Here is a 20,769-nt window from a genome sequence, read left to right as displayed (position 1 = left end):
GGGCAACAAACTGAGACTCTGTCTCAAAAATTAAAAAAAATTAAAAAAATTAAAAGAGAAAAACAACATAAAATGTCAAATGATCACTTGAAAGAAAACTCAAGTCAAATACTACATATTAAAATTCAAAGTTCTATTAATTGGCTAATTGGCATCAATAGCATAAGAGCACAGCAATAGAACAGTAAAAAACAGAATTTGCCATAATCATTAACCTACTCTCCTGGAATGCATGTGCACCAGAAAACAGAAACTGCTAAGTCCCAACCCTACAGACTGGTTTGATAGTTCTTGGGTGAAGTCAGAGTATTTGCATTTCAAACAAGTACTCAGATACTGTGCTGCTGCTGGCCCATCCAAAGACCACACTTTTGAGAACCCCTAGACCAAGGGCATCAACCTATACAACAGGCCTTCCCAAGCTCCATGACAAACCTTACTAAAAGTTAATGATTACAGTTTAAGTTCTAACTCAAAGATGTTCTTGAATCTTAAAGAGATAAATGTGCACCAACTTACATAAGTCAAGAGCTTTTCAACATTTTTGTAAGTTATTCAAGTATTTTATCCCTCCTGCCTTTTGGCCATTTCTCTGACATCAGCCCATACCTAGCAAAGCAGACAGGAGGTAAAAATTAAAGCAATCAATTCTGCTATGCAGAGCAGCTCTGGCAAACACTCAGAGATAAAAGCAATCTAATCAGCAAAACTAATGGCTAAAATTGGGCTGGGGATTATCTTTGAATTTTGTTTACCCAAGCTCTCCTTGCCTCAGATAAGAGTAGCTGATCAAAACAGCAACTTTACCAAAGTGTCAAGGCAAGGGGACTGACAGGGAAAGCCCATTTGGTTTCTGGCTGCTTGCTTGCCTCATCTCAAGTTGACACAGCTTGGTGTGGTCAGATACTAGTCTAACACAGGTGACATTACTTTGGTGATGACAAGTGAACTACATACAGTATTCTCGTTTCCAGGGGCTTCTGTACTAAAAGTGCAGAGTTGAAACTTACATTTTCTAATGTTCCCAAGTCTGGTTTGTGCCATGTTTCGATTTTAATGAAGAAATCATCTTTCATATATTCATTCTGCAGAAAACACAATAGGAAAATGACAGTAATCTTCTACTTGTTCCTTGGTGCCCACGTCTGAGGGAGCTTTTCCTAGTATAGGCATCCATGCTTTGACTCTACAAGGAGACCGATCCTCAAGTGACAAAGAATCATTAGCTACCAATTTTTATAGACTTGTCAGGCAAACCAAATGCTGCATGCTTTTAAATAATTCAAACAATTCGACTTGCCACGCAGCATACTGGGCTAATAAAGAAGCTGTGAGGTCTGATAAACAAATACGGTGTTTGAAGGGAGTAACAAAAGCAAAATAAAATCAATAGGGAGATTTTGAGACAAGGGTGGAAAGGGCCCATGAACCCTGGGAACATGTGGTAGAGTGTGGGGACTGGTTGGCGGGACACAGGAGGGAACCATGCAGTGAGGGGCAGTTAGCAAAGAATGGTTGAAAATAATTACTGTATAAAACAAAGTTGAAAGATAAAAGTATGACACACAAAAATAGTTTTACTCACCGTTACAACTGAGGCATAATGGAGAGGTATGTAATGAAAGGAGAAAAATTTCAGAATATTAATTGGAGTCAAAACAATCTGTCCCAAAACTTAAATGTCACAAAGACTAAACTACCTAAAAACACAGAACATTTATTTAGTAACTTATGTCTGCAAAACAGAGTTTCTACACAAGTGACACTACACAGCACATTAATTTAGACTATGGAGTACAAATAAAATACGAAGAATCATCTAATTTTCAAAATAATGTTAAAAAGAATGTCACAAAAGCAAAACATTATTTATAAGGTCAGTTTAGCAAATGATAGGATGCTGTTTCAGAAGTCTGTCCTATTCCTCCTCTACTATGTAGCAATATAAGTAAAATACTGTTGAAACGCACCAAAACACCCTTGTGAGCGTAAACGACCTTTCTTTCAGCTTACCCCTGGAGCCAGCATAATTGGCTAGGACCCCAAAGTGGCTGCCATGTGGGAAAGGACTTATGCCTGTCACAAAGTTCTGGGTGGGGGAACCCAATGCAGTTCTTCCTTTGCCATCTTTCTAGCAGTGACTATCCAAGAATCCAAGAAAGACCTTGCTCAGTGTAACCCTTCTCAAAGACATTGGTACTGGGAATCCCTCTCATTCTCAGGGTGGAGGGGTGCAATGGCTGCTGGGGGCCAGGCTTACTTGTTCTACAGTAGGGGTACGCATTCCAGGCTTTCTCATGAAACACCAAGGAGCCTTCGGGAGCAATCATCCTCACGAATGCAGGAACTTTGCTGGGAGAGGAGAGATACTGGATATATTTAAAAGCACCATCAATTCTGTCCTGGTATCTATCAAACTGCTTGAAAGAGTACGGCAATCAAAGGTGATCATGTTCTAAGTTTGATGAACTAGTTTATTTCAATCCTAAAGTAATCCACTAGAAATGAACACATAATTTTTTACATTTTAAATAAAAATGATTAAGAATATTTAGCTGGGTACGGTGGCTCATGCCTGTAATCCTAGCATTTTGAGAGGCTGAGGCAGGAGGATCACTTGAGCCCAGGAGTTTGAAACTAGCCTGGGCAACATGGTGAAATCCTGTGTCTACAAAAAAATGCAAAATTAACCAGGCATGGTGGCACATGCCTGTAGCCCCAGCTATTCAGAAGGCTGAGGTGGGAGGATCACTTGAACCTGTGGGATAGAGGTTGCAGCAAGCTGAGATCACACCACTGCACTCTAGCCTGGGCAACAGAGCAAGACCTTGTCTCACAAGAAAAAAAAAAAACAAGTATATAAAAGGGTTTGTGTGTGTGTGAGTGTGTGCTTTAAATAGAAGCAATTATTTCTTAAGGACTTCTGATCTACTACCCCAACGTGAAACCTAAGAGTTAACGGCTATTCATCCTGCACATTAATACAACGTAGTTCTTAGAGTTAGATGACATTATACTGTTTCTTAATGCAAAAAGCCCCAGAATAAGGAGATATCTCTGAATAAAAGTCTCAATACATTTTACAGAACAGACCTGAAGAAAAATGACAATGTAAAAGACCCATGCAGAAAATGAGAAATGAAAGCATATCCAAGTATAAAATTTTGTAGGTATGGGAGATGAATGTCACTTGCTGCCTCAAGTATGTTCAGAGGAAGAGAAAGGTTCAATACATGATTAATATATGAGAAGCTTGTGCAAGCATATGATAATCAGAAACAATCCCAACATATAAAGGGGCAAAAGTCATCCACAGGCCCATTACAAATATAAAATGTTACTCGTTAACAAACAAATGGGAAAATCAGTCTTACCAGTCTTCAAATAAATGAATATGAAGTAATTGATTTAGTGACTGGAGCCTACTGTAAAGAGTAGTTTTGCTTGCACAGATTTTTCACACAGATCGAATATAAATCCCAACATCACCATTTGGAAGCTGTGTAACCTCAGGCCTACTACTTGGCTTCTCGGAAATTCCTCATGCGTTGAATGGAATGCATATTACCTGCTCTGCAGGGTTATTGAGAGAATTAAATCAAATACTCGAATGCGTTCAGCACATTGCACAGTACAATGAGCTCAAAAAATGGTAGTTACTGCTTTTTAATTATAAGCTGACACGGAGCTGGGTACTTTCATATGCCTTTCTTCATTTAAATCTTCCTTAATGTCTTCACACCCAGGCGGGAGTGGCACGATCTTGGCTCACTGTAAGCTCCGCCTCTCGGGTTCATGCCATTCTCCTCCCTCAGCCTCCAGGGTAGCTGGGACTATAGGCGCCTGCCACCATGCCCAGGTAATTTTTTTGTATTTTTAGTAGAGACGGGGTTTCACTGTGTTAGCCAGAATGGTCTCGAACTCCTGACCTCGTGATCCACCCTCCTCGGCCTCCCAAAGTGCTGGGATTACAGGTGTGAGATACTGCGGCCGGCCTGATCACTTACTTCTTTTCAAATGGTGGAACGATTCATTCAAACTTCAGAAACACCAAGCCAGGACAACCGAAAATAACATCACTTTAAAAGTCAAAGAGTATCTAGTTGTCCAAAAAATGTATCACATTGCTAAAGAATCAGAACCAAAATCCCTTCAAGTGTGGGTGAGGTCTAATCAGGGTACAATGGAATACATGAGGATAATTTTTTAAAGCCAAGCTACAAGACTAACTATTCATCTGAGAGTATGACAAACAGATCTATCAATGGTTCAGTTGGTCAACTTAGAAAAAGCAGGAGAGGCCGGATGTGGCGGTTCACACCTGTAATCCAAGCACTTTGGGAGGCAGAGGTGGGTGGATCACCTGGGGTTAGGAGTTCAAGACCAGCCTGGCCAACATGGCTAAACTCTGTCTCTAATAAAATACAAAAAATTAGCCGGGCGTAGTGGTGGGTGTCTGTAAACCCAGCTACTCGGGGCCCTAAGGCTGAATTGCTTGAACCTGGGATGCGGAGGGTACAGTGAGCTGAGACAGTGCCATTTCACTCCAGCCTGGGTGACACAGCAAGACTCTGTCTTTAAAAAAAAAAAAAAGAAAGAAAGAAAAAAAAAAGAAAAAGAAAAAAACGAAAAGGCAGGAGAAACAATTCTGTATTAACTCAGACACATATTTTAACTATCTATCTATTCCTATAGTGCCTGATATGTGAAGAACTTTAGTATTCATAAAATGTTCTAAAATGTGCTGACTCAAATAGAAGGAAACTGGCATTTATCATTAAAGGCCAACATGAGCCAAATCTACATGAAAATTTTAATATTTCTTTATCTCGCTCCCAAATGCCTACTATCTTATTTCCAAGATACTTTTCCCACCATGAGAATCCCAACTATTCATTTTATGTTTTGACTGAGTCAATAAAGTCCAAACCTATAAGCTAGATTTATTTCAAATTTACTCAGTTTTTTTTATGTTTAACGGGAGAACATTATTAAATACATCTCTCCTCAATGAATCTAAGTGACTGACTAAACTTGAGGAAAATGTATATATGGAGTAAATAAAATTAAATTTCAATTCTACTTCAAAGGTTAGAAATTTTCATTAATGGCAACCTTAATATATTCCTAACATGGTAGTTCAAGTGTGCCAGGTATATATAACCCAGAACATAACATCATTTTCCCACCAGTTATTACTTAGTAAGGTACTTTAGTTAAATGCAGCAGATTCCTGATTTGGAAGCTTAGAGAGCCTCAGAAAAGAACAATTATTAACTGAATTAACAATAGTAAGGCACTTTAGTAAAATGCAGCAGATTCCTGTTTTGGAAGCTTACAGAGAGCCTCAGAAAAGGAACAATTATTAACTGAATTAATAAAATGGGAGGTAGGCCTTCAAAAACAAACACGCAAAAAGGACAATCCTTCTCTTGTCCTCCCAAACTATTCACAAAATAGTGCTCCCTCATGATAAACCAATACTCAGAACAGTGCTCACTTACCTCAAGGTAATATGGCTAGATTTCAGCTGCTTAAGAGTGAAGAGTTAAGAGTTACCAATAGCACAATGCCCAAGATCATGAAGACTCTTTAGGAATACATATCCCTTCTCCCACTCTGAATATTAAGACTATTTAACTTCAGGGTAAAACATAAGGTACACTGAACGCCTGATCTAGGCACATTCCTTTTTTAATCCTATTCCTGAGATAGATAATACCATGGTAAATCATTTCTAACTGTACTTTTCCCTGGAAATTCTTATGTCTATCTGTAAACCACACAAGCAAGACAACTATTCGCACCCTTCTCCTTCCCACTGCAGATGAAAATCAAAACACAGAAAAGTTTAGGGAAGAATTTGAAGACCAGATTAATTTACCATAAATAGACCAATTAATCTTTCATTTTATGATCAACTGAAATATGCCTCAAATACACTGGGATGCCTTCTCCTCACTAGTCAGGAAAAGCTCAGCTAAGAAGGCAAAAAAAGAAAAGAAAGGGCCAGGTGCAGTGGCTCACGCCTGTAATCCAAGCACCTTAGGAGGTCAAGGTGGGAGGATCACCTGAGGTTGGGAGTTCAAGACCAGCCTGGCCAACATGATGAAACCCTGACCCTACTAAAAACACAAAAATTAGCTGGGCATGGTGGCGGGTGCCTCTAATCCCAGCCACTTGGGAGGCTGAGGCAGGAGAATCGCTTGACTCAGGGAGGTGGACGTTGCAGTGAGCCAAGATTACACCACTATACTTCAGCCTGGGGACACAGTGAGACTATGTCTCAAAAATAATAATAATAAATAAATATACACACATACACACACATATATATATATAAATAAAATACTGGGTACCTCATTCATTCATCCACTCAAATATTTACTGTGTCCACCATCCCAGGCCAGGGGCTGTGTAAATAATGGTGAGAACACAAGAATAATTCCTACTCAGAACTTATTTCCAGGGATGGAGGCAGAAAACAGATTAGTAAACAACAAAACACAAAGAGAATTACTTAAGCAGTGCAGTGAAATTAAAGCATAGGGCACTGGGCAATGAGTAAGTGGAGTAAGGGTAGTCGGGAAGGTCTCTCTGAGGAAATAATGTTACAACAGTGATCCAAGGGTACGGAGACAGGGAACAGAACAGCAAGCAAAGGGAACAGCATGACTACAGGTCCTAAGACAGCAAAAGACTTAACCTGCTTGAGCCACTCTTAGGCCTCCAGCATGGCTAGACTGCAATGACCAAACATGGAGAAAGGGCAGAAAGACCACATGGGCCTCACCTTACAGGTCACAGAGTTTAGATTTTACTCTTTGTACGATGGGAAGCCACCGAAAGCTTTAAAAGGGGGAATGGCACAATCTGATTTGAGTTGTATGACCATTCTGGCTTTGTGTGAAAAATTAATTGGAGTGGGCAAGAATGGATGGTTGCAAAAATTAACTCAAAATGGATAAAGACCTAAGTAAAAAATAAAAGTATAAAATTCTTATAAGAAAACACAGATGTAAATCTTTATGATCTTGGATTGGGCAATGATTTCTTTGATGACATCAAAAGCATAAACTACAAAAAGAAAAAATAAATTGGACTTCATCAAAATCATAAACTTTTTTTTTCTTTTTTTTTAAGAGACAGGGTCTTGCTCTGTCACTAGGCTGGAGAACAGCGGTGTAATCATAAATCACTGCCACCTCCAACTTCTAGGCTCAAGTGATTCTCCCACCTCGGTCTCCTGAGTAGCTACGACAAACAGGTACGCAGTACTGTGCCTGGGCTAATTTTTAAATTTTTTTGTAGAGACGGGGTCACAATATGTTTTGCTATATTGTCCAGGCTGGTCTTGAAATCCTGGCCTCAAGCAATCCTCTCACCTCACCCTCTTAGGTAGCTGGGACTATAAGTATACACCAAAATTAAAAACTTTTTAAGCTTCAAAAGACACTATCAGGCAAGTGAAAAGATAACTCACAGAATGGGGGAAAAATCTGCAAATCACCTTTATGACAAGGAACTAGTACCCAGAATATAAAAATAACATAACCTAACAAAGAAAACTCAATTTGAGAATGGGTAGCCAGAGGCCGGGCACGGTAGCTTAGGCCTGTAATCCCAGCACTTTGGGAGGCCGAGGCAGAATCACCTGAGGTTGGGAGTTTGAGACCAGCCTGACCAACATGGAGAAATCCTGCATCTACTAAAAATACAAAATTAGCCAGGCATGGTAGCACATGCCTGTAATCCCAGCTACTTGGGAGGCTGAGGCAGGAGAAGCTCTTGGTTCTGGGAGGTGGAGGTTGCGGTGAGCTTAGATCGCACCACTGCACTCTAGCCTGGGCAACAAGAGTGAAACTCTGTCTCAAAAAAAAAAAAAAAAAAAAAAAAGAATGGGCAGCCAAGGCCAAGACCAAGGAGGATAGCTTAAGCACCAGGAGTTGGAGACCAGCCTGGGCAACACAGGAAGACCCTCATCTCTACAAAAAAAAAAAAAATTAGCAGAGCACAGTGGTGTACACCTATGGTCCCAGCTGCTTGAGAGGCTGAGGTGGCGGGATTGCTTGAGCCCAGGAATTCAAGGCTACAATGAGCTATCATCAAGCAACTGCAGTCCAACCTAGATGACAGTGAGACCCTGGTCTCCAAAAAAAAAAAAAAAACTAAAAAGAAAGTGGGGGTCTGAGATTTGAACAGATAGTTCTTCAAACAAAGAAGATATACAAATGACCAAAAAGCACTCAAGACGTTTAACATCATTAATCACCAGGAAAATGTAAATCGAAACCACGATGAGACACCACTTCACACACACTAGAATGGTTGTAATAAAAAAGATAATGAGGATGTGGAGGAACTGGAATCTTCATACACTGCTGGTAACATTATAAAGTGGTGCAGTTGTTTTGGGAAGCAGCTTGACAGTTCCTGAAAAGGTTAAATGTAGAGTGATCACATGACCCAGCCAATTTCACTCACAGCAATATATATCTCTAAGAGAACTGAAAACATGTTCACACACACACAAAAAAAGTATACACAAATGTTAACAGCAGCATTACTCATAATAGCCAGAAGTGCAAACAACCCAAATGTTCAACAACTGATGAACGGATAAACAAAATGTGGCAGGTCTACACAATGGAGTATTACTCAGCAATCAAAGTAGTACTGATACATGCTTTAACACAGACAAGCCTTGAAAATACGCTAAGTGAAAGAAGTCAATCACGAAAGGCCACATATTACATGATTCCATTTACATAAAATATCCACAGTATATCTACACAGACAGTATATCAGCAGTTGCTGAAATATCACTGATATTTTTCTGAAATAGGATCACTCGATCTGGAAAACTTTGAAACTGTGAAAAATTTAGGACTAAACTACATATAATGACAAATAACGTGTCTATGATGGCTAATTCTTGACTCAAGAACAAATTATATTTGGCTGGCATTTATTAATTTTTCTTTTTCTTTTGTTTGAGACGGAGTCTAGCTCTGTCGCCCAGGCTGGAGTGCAGTGGCACGATCTCGGCTCACTGCAAGCTCCGCCTCCCGGGTTTACGCCATTCTCCTGCCTCAGCCTCCCGAGTAGCTGGGACTACAGGCGCCCGCCCATCTCGCCCGGCTAGTTTTTGTATTTTTTAGTAGAGACGGGGTTTCACCGTGTAGCTCAGGATGGTCTTGATCTCCTGACCTCGTGATCCACCCGTCTCGGCCTCCCAAAGTGCTGGGATTACAGGCTTGAGCCACCGCGCCCGGCCTTAAATTTCTCATTTTTAAACATAATTTAAGTTCCTGGCAAATGACTCCTTTTGCTTACAAAAATGAACTCTTACCTTGGAACCACATGAAATTTTAAAATAATGATTTTTCAATAAAAACCTCTTCTGTTTTGACCTTTGGGAAACAAGGTGGTTCTGGAGTTGGCAAAGCTTTGTAAATTCCCCATCAATCAGGACTGACTAAAGATGGTGAAAGTGTAACACTTATGCAGAATAAGAAAGAATAAAGCTGACTTTCCCCAAGAAGGGTAAGCAAATAAACTAACAAAAAGGACTGGTCAGTGTGTTTGTACAGGGAAGTCTCAGGAGAGCTACAGGCTTTTCTCTGAAATGCCACCTGAAAGTTTCAACACATTTCTTTGTCATCCTCTAAAATTCTCTGCCTGGTAAATTCCTTCCTCTTTCACTACCATCCACTACTAAGTGACTATTAAATAAACAAACTTTAGTGGAAAATGGGATACAACAAGACAAACATGCACATATGGAAATATATGACTAGGTATCAAAATGAGTAGAAATGACAAATATGATGGGTTTAGGGAAGAGGGATCAAAGTGAATAAAAGCAGCCATGGAAAGCCTCTGCATAGGATAGTTCTGAGGTGTACTCAGAAAACCAAGCAGGTCATGAGAGGCCTCAGCATAAGGAGCTGAAAAAAATCAGGGTGGGCTGAACAGTTTATGTTAGGAAGACAACAAAGAGACTGGCTTGCTTAGAGCCGAGAGTTTTTGTTCTGGATGGACTTATACAATTGGAATCTTAAATGCCTTGTTAAGTTTAGCTTTATTTTGGAAGAAGACTTTAGACGTTAAAGACTTCAGAGAAAGTAAGAGATGGTGAAACCTGTGGTTTTGGAAGAATTTTTCTGTAAACTCCCATGGAGTTAACTTCAGGAAATGGAAAATAACTCTTCCATAGGACTTAGATGTAGAGCAAAGCGGTTAGCTAAGCGAAGTGGTTAAGAGGGCAGGTTCTGGAGTTGGGCTGTGTTCAAGCCCTATCTCTGCTACCAAATAGCAGTGAGACATGGGGTAAGTTAAACCTTTCTGGACCTCAGTTTCCTCACTATAAAAAGTTGCTGTGAGGAATGAATAAACTCCCAACTGAAACACTTCCAATAACCCAGTGATCAGCACACAGTAAAAATACATAAGTACTAGATCTTCTGTTCAGAACTACCATGGGCAACCACTCACTCTAAGTTATCAAACAAAATAGGGACAAAATCTCATTCTCCCATGAGATGATTTATTGCCTGAGATTCAAGGAAACCAGACATTTCAAATGTTCTATGCAATGAGTCAACAACTTTTGACTTTTGTCAATAATCACAAAGACTGTTTCTCAACCTTCTGGTTGAGATTAAGCGTATATGCCACCAAGAAGTGTTTTGCTGAAATGGGAAAGCATACAGGTCAGGGGATCCAGAGACTTGAGTTATACTGGCTAAAGCAGATCTCAGAATTTCAAGTATCTCAAAAGTAAAATAAGGCCTTGGTGGCCTTAGTTAAGTTTGTAGTTTTATTGATGTTATACAGTGACAGTGCACCCAGCTTAGGATAATTTATGGAGTAAATGCTGAAAAAGCAAACATATTACTGGACACAAATTTAACTTCCTCAGGGAGAGCTCTAAAACTAGCTAGGGACTATGGGTATGTCTTCAGCATGCTGAGCTGATGCCCTAAAGAAAACTGTAAGTCTGATGGGGCTGCACCTTCAGGCTTGTCCTGGGATGGAGGTCTTTCCTGCAGCACAGTGAAGGCCTCAGCACGTACTACTAAATGATTCTTTGCCCTTCCATAATATATTTATCCTATGGCTAATGTGCTTTCAATGTTGACAGACAAATTTGTCAGTGTGGACATCTGACTGCCCCATAGCCATTCCCTCCTCCAGAGGACAGCAAATGGGCCTTGTTTTGCCCAGTTTATTTATTGGATAGGTTTTTGTTTCTCACTACTGTCAGAATAGTCATTATTTGCCATGCTGCCTGAGACCCATTACTGCCACCCTCTTGCCTTTTTCCCTTTCCTGACTCATTCCTCTCTGTGCTTCTGCCCACAGCTGCCATCTTTGTGTGATAAGGCCAACCTTCCATGGGAATCAAATAACCCTCGCCATCCCATCAGATCCCCTCTCTCCCTTCTCATGGGAGTGCCTTGTACTCATTAGGCACCTGGGACAAAAGGGTGTGGGATTTGAAACCAGAGCACCTAGGTCTCTGTCACCATTCCGTCACTTATTAGCTGTGACTTTGGGTAAATATGTGCCTTAGTGTCTTAGGTACAATATGAATATTGTCTATTTCTCAGGACTGCAATGAGAAGTAAATGAGTGCATGAAAGGGTAAAACCACAGGGTACCCCGCTCCTCCTAGGAATGGAGAAGTTGTTCTACAAGCCCAAATGTGCTGGAAGGTTGGCTGCCAGAGAGCCAAAATCTTTTATTTAACCCACTAACAGCCTGAGAGGAATTCTGAACCTCATCCCCAAACAATCTCTCCAGAATAAGAATATCTGTTGCACTAACCATATTTATCTAGCCCTCTTCAACTTTTAAGACTCCTTCTTCTTGACTGCAGTGTTACTTAAATCAACTGTTTCAAAAATCGTATTTAACATTCTTTTTCTTTTTCATAAAAATGAAAATACAGGTCATGTATGGTATTTGGTACATACATTATAATGGTAATGGGATATGGGTAATTTTTTAATGCACTTCTTTTAGGCTTTTTTTTTCTGATTTTTTTCAAAAACCATGTAACATGTATTACATATTATTTCAAACTGTTCTTTTCCATGCAAGAATGTATCAAACACTTCCTCAACATTTCAACTCTTAGATTTCAACCAGAGGACGTTTTGAATCTCTTTCAAATTTACTTACTTACAGGACAGTGATCTAAACAGGACATCAGAGGCCAATAAAAAATTTTATACGTCAAACTTTTTGGCTTATTTTAGAACCCCCAGGAAGAGTTCAGTGTCTTTAAGAGAACGTTTGTATGTGGTGGTATAATTCAATTAACAGGTAAATGCAAAAATGCTAGAAAAAGAAAACTGAGTATATATAAGCAAATTCAAAACTTTAAATACTATATAGACTATACCATCTGGAATGCCAAAATCTTTTCTCCATAGACATATTTTTCAGATATACTTAGGGTACTAACAAATTAATAGAAACCATGAAAAGACCTTCTCTACGGATAATTGATTGATCAGACTTACTGCCTTATTTCTCAAGTGAAATCTGCAACAGAAGCAAATAAATGCTGTATTCTAAGAGAAAATAATGCTAAAATGTAAGGTTCTATAAAGTGGTAAGATTACGTGTCACTATAAACCAAGGATGAGTAGGTTATGGGTCACTATAAACCAAGCAGCAGAGTTAAGCTGAGGAAATACAAAAAACTTCTGATCATGACAGCTACAGCTTTAAGGAGTTTCACAAAACATGAGTATGATTCATTTCAATATGAAGAGAATAGAGGCAAGAGAAAAGATCCCCCACCTGTAATTAGGGAGACTAAAGACAAAATGGACTCTTAGCAGCCATTACTGGTCTTCTGCCCTTAGATAAATACTGGTAGCACTTTTTTTTTTTTTTTTTTTTTTTGCTTGTTTTTTCTTTTTGTAGAGATGAGGTCTCACTATATTGCCTAGACTGGTCTCAAACTCCTGAGCTCAAGCAATCCTCCCACCTCAGCCTCCCAAAAGTTCTGGGATTATAGGTGTGAGCCACTGCACTTGGCCAGCATTTTTTGTTTTAAAATATTTATGCCAAAGATACAGATTAGACTGTCAAATTTAGGGGAATGTGCAAAAAAACTTCAACAAACCAAAGAGAAAAAAAAACAATGAAGAAAGGATATGAAGAGTCAAAAGTCATACAAGAAACTCAAACGGTCAATTAATATAAAAAGACATTCAACCTCACTAATAAAGAAATACGAATTTTAACAAGAGACTATTTTTTGTCTGTGAAATTAGCAAAAATTAAAAAGGAAAATATGGAAAAATACTATTAAACTCTGTAAGGGCAATTTTGGCAGTAATATCAAAATTTAAAAGGTGCATGTCCTCCCAGCAGTCCTTTTATTAATTTCTCCTATAATTTATCTTAGGAACAGTAACCTAAGGCATACAGACACATGTACAACCATGTTCACAAAAGTTTATTTTTTGAGATAGAGTCTTGTTCTTTCGCCCAGGCTGAAGTGCAGTGATCATAGCTCACTGCAACCTCTAAATCCTGGGTCCAAGTGATCCTCCCACCTCAGCATCCCAAGTAGCTGGGACCATAGGCATATATCACCATGTCCCGCTAATTTCTTTTCTTTCTTTTTTTTTTTTTGAGATGGAGTCTCACTCTATCACCAGGCTGGAGTGCAGTGGCATGATATCAGCTCACTGCAACCTCCACCACCCCGGTTCAAACGGTTCTCCTGCCTCAGCCTCCCAAGTAGCTGGGACTACAGGCATGCATCACCACAACCAGCTAATTTCTGTATTTTTAGTAGAGACAGGGTTTCACCATGTTGGCCAGGGTGGTCTCAATCTCTTGACCTCATGATCTACCCGCCTCAGCCTCCCAAGTGCTGGGATTACAGCTATGAGCCACTGCGCCCGGTCAATTTGTTTTTGTTGTTGTTGTTGTAGAGATGGGGTCTCCCTATGTTGCCAAGGCTGGTGTTGAACTCCTAGGCTTAAGCAATCCTCCTGCCTCGGCCTCTCAAAGTGCTGAAATTACAGATGTGAGCCACCACACCTGGCCAGAAACATTATTTATAACAGACAAAAACTAGAAAATATCTAAAATACGTAAATGGACTTACAATGTAGGGAATGGTTAAGTAAACTACGTCCAGAAGAAATTTTGCTCAGCTTTAAAAAGAATCACACAGATATTAAATAACAATATGGAAGATGTTCATGAGAAATAAAGCAAGCTGCAAAACCATTCATATGGTCCATTTGTTGTAGAAAACTAAAACTGATACAAGTAATACATTGCTATCTATGTTTTAAAAATTCCTTTGAATATATACAGAAAATGATATAGAAGGATAAACTCTAAGCTGCTTCCGGTGTTTCTCTCTGTGTTACAAATATTTGATGGCAAGGAGCAGGGACTAAGTTTTTATTTGAATTTTTGTTATAAGCAGATATAATACTTCTGTAATTTACAAATAACAAATAAAGGAGGAGGTTCTCTCAAAAAATTAAAATGTGACATAGTATCACACTGAAATGAAAAATGTACTTCACATCTACTAGTTAAGTTAGCTAGTTACATGCATCATAAGTAAGCCAGGTCAAATGTGAACACCGCTTACCTCTTTAGGTGATAAATTTTGTGTGTATATTGTCCCTTTTCTCCATCCTTCTCATAAGGTTCATTCTTTAAGACTTCAATTCCTTCTCCACCACCAGTCTCATTCTTACTAGCTTCTGCAACAGAGTAAAGCTGCCCAACCTGATACTGAAATTTCAAAGAACACAGAAATTCAGTAAGTCAGTAGTAATTGCAGAAATTTTGTATGCTAAAATCTTAATAATATACAAGATATAGAAAAGCATATCCAAACCATTCAGCACAACTGTGTTCAATATGAGATCACAACTCAAATTAGAAATTAATATGTTTAGGAAGACAAACCGCAGATGATTATACAGTTTTAAAAACCTGTATTTTATAGAACTTTCATTATTCAAAAAATTTGCCAGTTACAAATACTTTGGTGCCTTTACACTATCCATTTATCAAGAAAATGTCTCAAAACTTGCTTCAACTTCTAAACAATACATATTTGTACTTTACAAAGCATTTTCACCTCTATTATTTCTCATTTAACTTCACAAAATTCCAAGTTATGGCAGAAATACAACTGGCACTTTGCCAACTAAAGCTGAGCAACCAGCATATCGTTCTTAATGATAAAGGGGAAGGATGTAAACTACAATAACAAAAGCCTGGAGATCCAAAGAAACATAATAGATAGTCCAAATCTTGGTAGACTTCTGGGGTCGTTTTTTCCTTGACTTATTTATGATACACCCAATTTGGTCCTTCCTCAGCTAACCAGAAACAGTATTGGGGGCCCAAGATCAGAAATGTTCATTTTGAGTCCTCAAGTAAACAAACAGAAACTGTTTTTAAAGTAATATAACTATACACATATTACCATAAAAGGCAGCAAATTGCTGACAGTAGTTTCTATTTCATTTAACATAAATCAGAAATCTCAGAAGCCTGCATCAATAATATATCTGTAAGTCAGCTGTATTTTCTGCGCCAATCAGGAGTCACTAGTTCCAACAAATGTTGGGAAAAGTTCTCGTGTTCTTATTTGTTCCAGTGACCCAGCCGTGGCACTATCTTCCATCTCTTCAAATTTGGCTAAATTTCTTCCTTCTAATGAAAACAGCTTGAAGAAGTGTATTTTTTCTTTATAAGCATATTTTCAAAGAAAAGCTACAGAAATCTACCTCTAAGAACTTGTAATTTCAAAACTAACATTTTATGTGAGGGACCAAAACAACCGGTAGTTTAAGCTCAGTAAATATTCGTATCTATAAATCGCATGGAGATATGCTGCTATCTTGCCCATTAGTTAAATTTAAAAACACACCCCCACACACACTCTTACTCAATTTGGAAGTGTTTGGGAAGTTGAAACCAAACATATTTCTTAAATGCTCCCAAAATAAATGTCTGTAGAGCCTGCAGAGAGGACTGTATTTCTCCTTTCGGCTTTCCATGATACAACACTAGGGTTAGTCTAAAAATGCCATGATCCTTAAATACCTTCAACATGTACTTTTAAACACTATCATATTCTAAAATAGGACTAAAATGAGTCTAAGTCAAAAGATAAATTTCATTCTGTTAATGAACATACAATAACAAAAAATCAAAAGAACTGTATACAAAAAAATGTTAATGGACTGATATTTCATGGCATGCTACTTAGGCTTTCTCTCATTCTCCTTTTTTAAGAATAAAAAATTTAAAAAAAAAAGAATAAGAAATAGGCACAGAAGGCATGTTTTAAAAGTGCATGTAGGCCTGGCACAGTGGCTCATGCTTGTAATCCCAGGGCTTTGGGAGGCCGAGGCAGGTGGATCACTTGAGGTCAGGAGTTCAAGATAAGCCTGACCAATATGGTGAAATCCAGTCTCTATTAAATATACAAAAATTAGGCAGGTGTGGTGGTGGGTGCCTGTAATCTCAGCTACTAGGGAGGATGAGGCAGGGAGAATTGCTTGAACCCAGGTGGCAGAGGTTGCAGAGAGCTGAGATCGTGCCACTGCACTCCAGCCTGGGGGCGATGGAGACACCATCTCCAAAAAAAAAGGGGAGTACAACAAAAAGCCAAGAAGAGTATTTTCAGTGACAATACCAAGACTCAAAGAGATTTTGGAGAAGCTGATTCAACCAGCTGAAACCAAAAGAAAAGGTCTAACAGAAACTAATGTCAATTTCCACATTCAACTTCAAACAATCAATTGTGCAAACAGAGAATAGGGTCCCTGGCTTCTCTGGAGTGTTTTAACGTAGTGAATCCTCCTGAGATATACACAGCTGTGTTCAAGTCTACACTAAACAGTGCCAGAGAGCTACTCTTTTTCACTTCTTGCATTTCTTTCTGTCTTCTGTCAGCTGTCACTTCTTAGGTTATCAGTTTGTTTTGTCCCACTTCCAAGTCACTGCTTCTAATCTATTGTCAGCTCTAGGAAAACCAGATAACTGAGCAAATGGGAACTGTGTGCAAGTTAAAGAAGAGCCTAGAGGGTTTTATGGGTTTTGCTATATATATCTTGATTTCTCAGAAGCTGTTTCTGCTCTTATCTTCATTCTTGGCTACACTACACATGGCTATAACTGCAGGACATGCAAGTTCTGAATAGGTGATATATTTCTGTATCACGTCCAGGCTGAGGAAAACAAGGAGCTCTTACAGTTATGTGCTGGTCACACCATGTATGGAATACTGTTTTCAGTTCAGATCAACAATTATAACACATATAGTATAGGACCAGCTGGTAGGAAGTCTACATCTCATGCTGTATTGAGCCAAGTGAATGTGCTGGGAATGTTTAACCTTGAGACTTTCTAAGATGAAATAAAAGTGCTTGTGGGGAACGGGGTTGCCTGGAGGGGAGAGCTGCCATGAGAAAACCTGAAGGATTAACCACTGCAAGACAGAACAGGCTTATTTCCCATTGCTCAAATGGGATAAACTGCAAACAAGAGTCAAGCATTACAGGAAAAGCAGATTTTGGTTCAAACACAAATGTTTAAAATGTCCAACAGTAAAGCAGGCTGCTTCCCTAAGTAGCAAGCTACTTAACCTTAAAGTACTTACGTTAAGGCTGGAGCCTCATTTCTCTAGGATGTTGTAGAAAGAATTCCTGCACTAGACAGGAGGTTAAACTATATTCTTTAGACTCTTCCAAAACCAGACAGTGTAGCAAGAAATTATCATTCATTTAATTCATTTTGCAATTCATTGCAATTATCATTCATACAATTAATTTTGTCACATAAGGTAGAATGAAAAGGTAAATCAATACTATGAAAATGTGAGTTTAGAGTAACATATCAAAGTACAGTACATATACCAATAAAATGATGCAGAAGCAAGAAAAACTCACCTCCTGAACAGAACATGGCAAAACCACACGGCTAAAAAGACAAAAGAAAAAAATATATATATTACATACGAAATAGCTTTAAACACAGATCCCTGAAGAGGTTTCACCTTAAATCCAACGATAACAGAGACAGGTCTCTTAAATCAAAAAATACAAGGGTGTCATTTATGGAAGAGGGTCTTTGCAATGCCTAACACCCTAACTGGGGAAGTAAAACTATCATTCCTGGGTCTCAATGATCATTTGCATTTAGTGTTCCCAGGACCCCAAACAGCAGCTGCAGAGATTCTTGTAAAGAAAAAACAGAAAACTCAACATTGAAAACTTCAGGGTACAGACTGTATTATTTGTAGATTGTCCGGTCAGGTTGCCCTGACAAAGTTTTTAGTATGGTTTCTTTCTCCACCTATATACTGTGCATTTTGTTTTTATGATGCTTCTTACAGAATACGTGTCTTGAATCTCATTGAATAAATGCTTCCAGGAACTGTTCCCCCACTATTCAATTATTCCTCAAGTTTACTGAGATACAAATAAGGAGTCGTGTAGAATTAATAAGAAAAAATTTTACTATGGAAACTACTTGATGCTTATAATAATCCCTTCCAGTATATATACAATATGAGACTGACATATGTTTGATCCTATCCAAGAGTTTCTTACTGTATATATCAAAAAGATGTCATTATAGCTCCACTGCAAGCAGTCTTAAAAGACAAAGTCCAAAAACAATATCATGGTATATTATGTTATCAAAATATTGCATTTTATCTCTAGATTTTATAAGGAGAGTCCTTAATTTATTTCCACCATAAATTCTGAAAATCAAGACCATCCCTGTATATAAATGGTCTCATAATTATAGTTGATTCCAAGACAGCAACTTCCTTTTTTGGGGGATGCGGGTATACGATCCTTCTCATACTTTCCTAATCTTATCTGTCATTTTATGGAAAAATTTCAATAGTTTTCCTCATTCCAATTTCTTTTCAGCTATAATTTCTTTTTATTTTTTTCTTACAGTAAGAGCCATTTAGCTTACTTTTTGTATTAGTGACAATCTTTTTGGCCTAGGCATTCTTTTTTAATAGTCTTTCTTATTTGTAAGTATGAAGAGGGTAATATAACCCAGATTATATCTAGTTTGCATTCCAGCTACACTTTCCACCTACCCCTCCTCAAACATCTATGCTTGAATGTTCACATTACCTCAATCTCCAACATGTACAACACATGTCTGTTACTCCCTCCCCTTTGACTACTGAGTTACTCACCGCTCTGTCTTTCTGATAATGGTGACTCAAAAACAATGAACATTCTCAAACCCACAATGGTCACTAATTTCTACTCTCCATCAAGAACAAACTTCTTGTAAGTCTTTCCATACCTAAAAATTCTGAATCATTTTAGTTCTCTCCTCAGTACACACTAACTTGCTCACTGTCCCAAAACATAAAATGGGGGAGGGGAGATTAGAAAGCTATAGGTTGGGAGCAGATTATCAGGACCTGGAATACTATGGTAAGAAATCCATTAAATTCATTTGGCAATAAGGAATCCCAGGTTGTTCCAAGAGGTAAGTGACAACTACAGTTGACCTGCAGAAGTCATCTGCAGGTGGTTAAAAACACTGACAAGCAGGAGAAGTGGGGAAAGTTATCTTTTGAGAGGCTAGGCAAGAACTGTCACAAAGGCCTGAACCAAGATGATGGACTGCAGAGGGAATGGAAGGAAGGGATAGAGAAGGAAAAGTTAGTCTTCCCTAAAGTTTCACAAAACCAAAGAATCACTGCTGAGTAATTTTACACTCACTAACAGGAAGATCCCTATTTTTATTTAAGAATACTTTCAAGGAAATTTCTTTCAAAAAATGAAAGTGACTGATTAAGACATTCAGAACAATGAATCAAGTAACTTCTTCAAGATTTGCTTAACAAGTAAAAGGGAAAAGGAACATACAGGTTTTGATTTTCTGTTGTTATTCTAAAAGCAGTATTTAACTTTTAGTGCCAATCGAAAATGTTCAAATGTCTGAAAATCCTCCTAATTTCCAAATGGAATCAGTAACTCATTCTTTAAAACCAGGAGTTTACATTAATGGTAACTTCATCTGTTGCTTAAATAATAACTTGAAGGGAAACAGCCCACTCCGAAAGTCATTTCTAACATTTTCATTCTTATAAAAAAACAAATAGAGGGCCGGGCGTCGTGGCTCACGCCTGTAATCCCAGCACTTTGTGGGCGGATCACCTGAGGTCAGGAGTTCCAGACCAGCCTGGCCAACAGGGTGAAACCCTGTCTCTACTAAAAATACAAAAAACTTAGCCAGGCATGGTGGTGTGCGCCTGTAGTCCCAGCTACTTGGGAGGCTGAGGCAGGACAAATCGCTTGAACCTGGGAGGCAGAGGTTGCAGTGAGCAGAGATGATGCCATTGCACTCCAGCCTGGGCAACAGAGTGAGACTCAGCCTCAAAAAATAAAATTAAATTAAATTAAATTAAAAAAAAGAATTTTGTAAGACAACAAACATTTGTGAAAATATTTTAGTTACCAATATTTTCACATAGGAACAAGCTATTCATTGCTCCTAACCAACAAGAATTTTAGGAAGTTGACTTGAGAGTAATAAGTATCAATTTTTTATTGAACAACACTGAATACAGCATGTTAGGACTAGACGCTGTGCTAGATACTGACATTACTTAAGAAACAGCTCCTACCGGCCGGGCGCGGTGGCTCAAGCCTGTAATCCCAGCACTTTGGGAGGCCGAGACGGGCGGATCACGAGGTCAGGAGATCGAGACCA

General features: G+C 38.7%; 1 protein-coding gene across 4 annotated transcripts in view; it reads right to left on the bottom strand.

Annotated features, from left to right (window-relative positions):
* PITPNB (phosphatidylinositol transfer protein, beta) overlaps positions 1 to 20,769 on the bottom strand; it is a 112,100-nt gene that overhangs the window by 88,873 nt on the left and 2,458 nt on the right. For all 4 annotated transcript variants that reach the window (XM_011934833.1, XM_011934832.1, XM_011934829.1 and 1 more), the window contains exons 2-6: positions 17,964 to 17,994; positions 14,642 to 14,787; positions 2,261 to 2,352; positions 1,586 to 1,593; positions 1,011 to 1,085 (exon numbers count right to left, since the gene is read on the bottom strand). In XM_011934833.1, the coding sequence (XP_011790223.1) occupies positions 1,011 to 1,085; positions 1,586 to 1,593; positions 2,261 to 2,352; positions 14,642 to 14,787; positions 17,964 to 17,994 (352 nt within the window). The remainder of the gene's footprint in view (positions 1 to 1,010; positions 1,086 to 1,585; positions 1,594 to 2,260; positions 2,353 to 14,641; positions 14,788 to 17,963; positions 17,995 to 20,769) is intronic.

The sequence above is a fragment of the Colobus angolensis genome, unplaced genomic scaffold (assembly GCF_000951035.1).
Source record: "Colobus angolensis palliatus isolate OR3802 unplaced genomic scaffold, Cang.pa_1.0 Scaffold139, whole genome shotgun sequence".
NCBI lineage: Eukaryota > Metazoa > Chordata > Mammalia > Primates > Cercopithecidae > Colobus > Colobus angolensis.
This window is presented reverse-complemented; position numbering and strand designations above follow the sequence as displayed.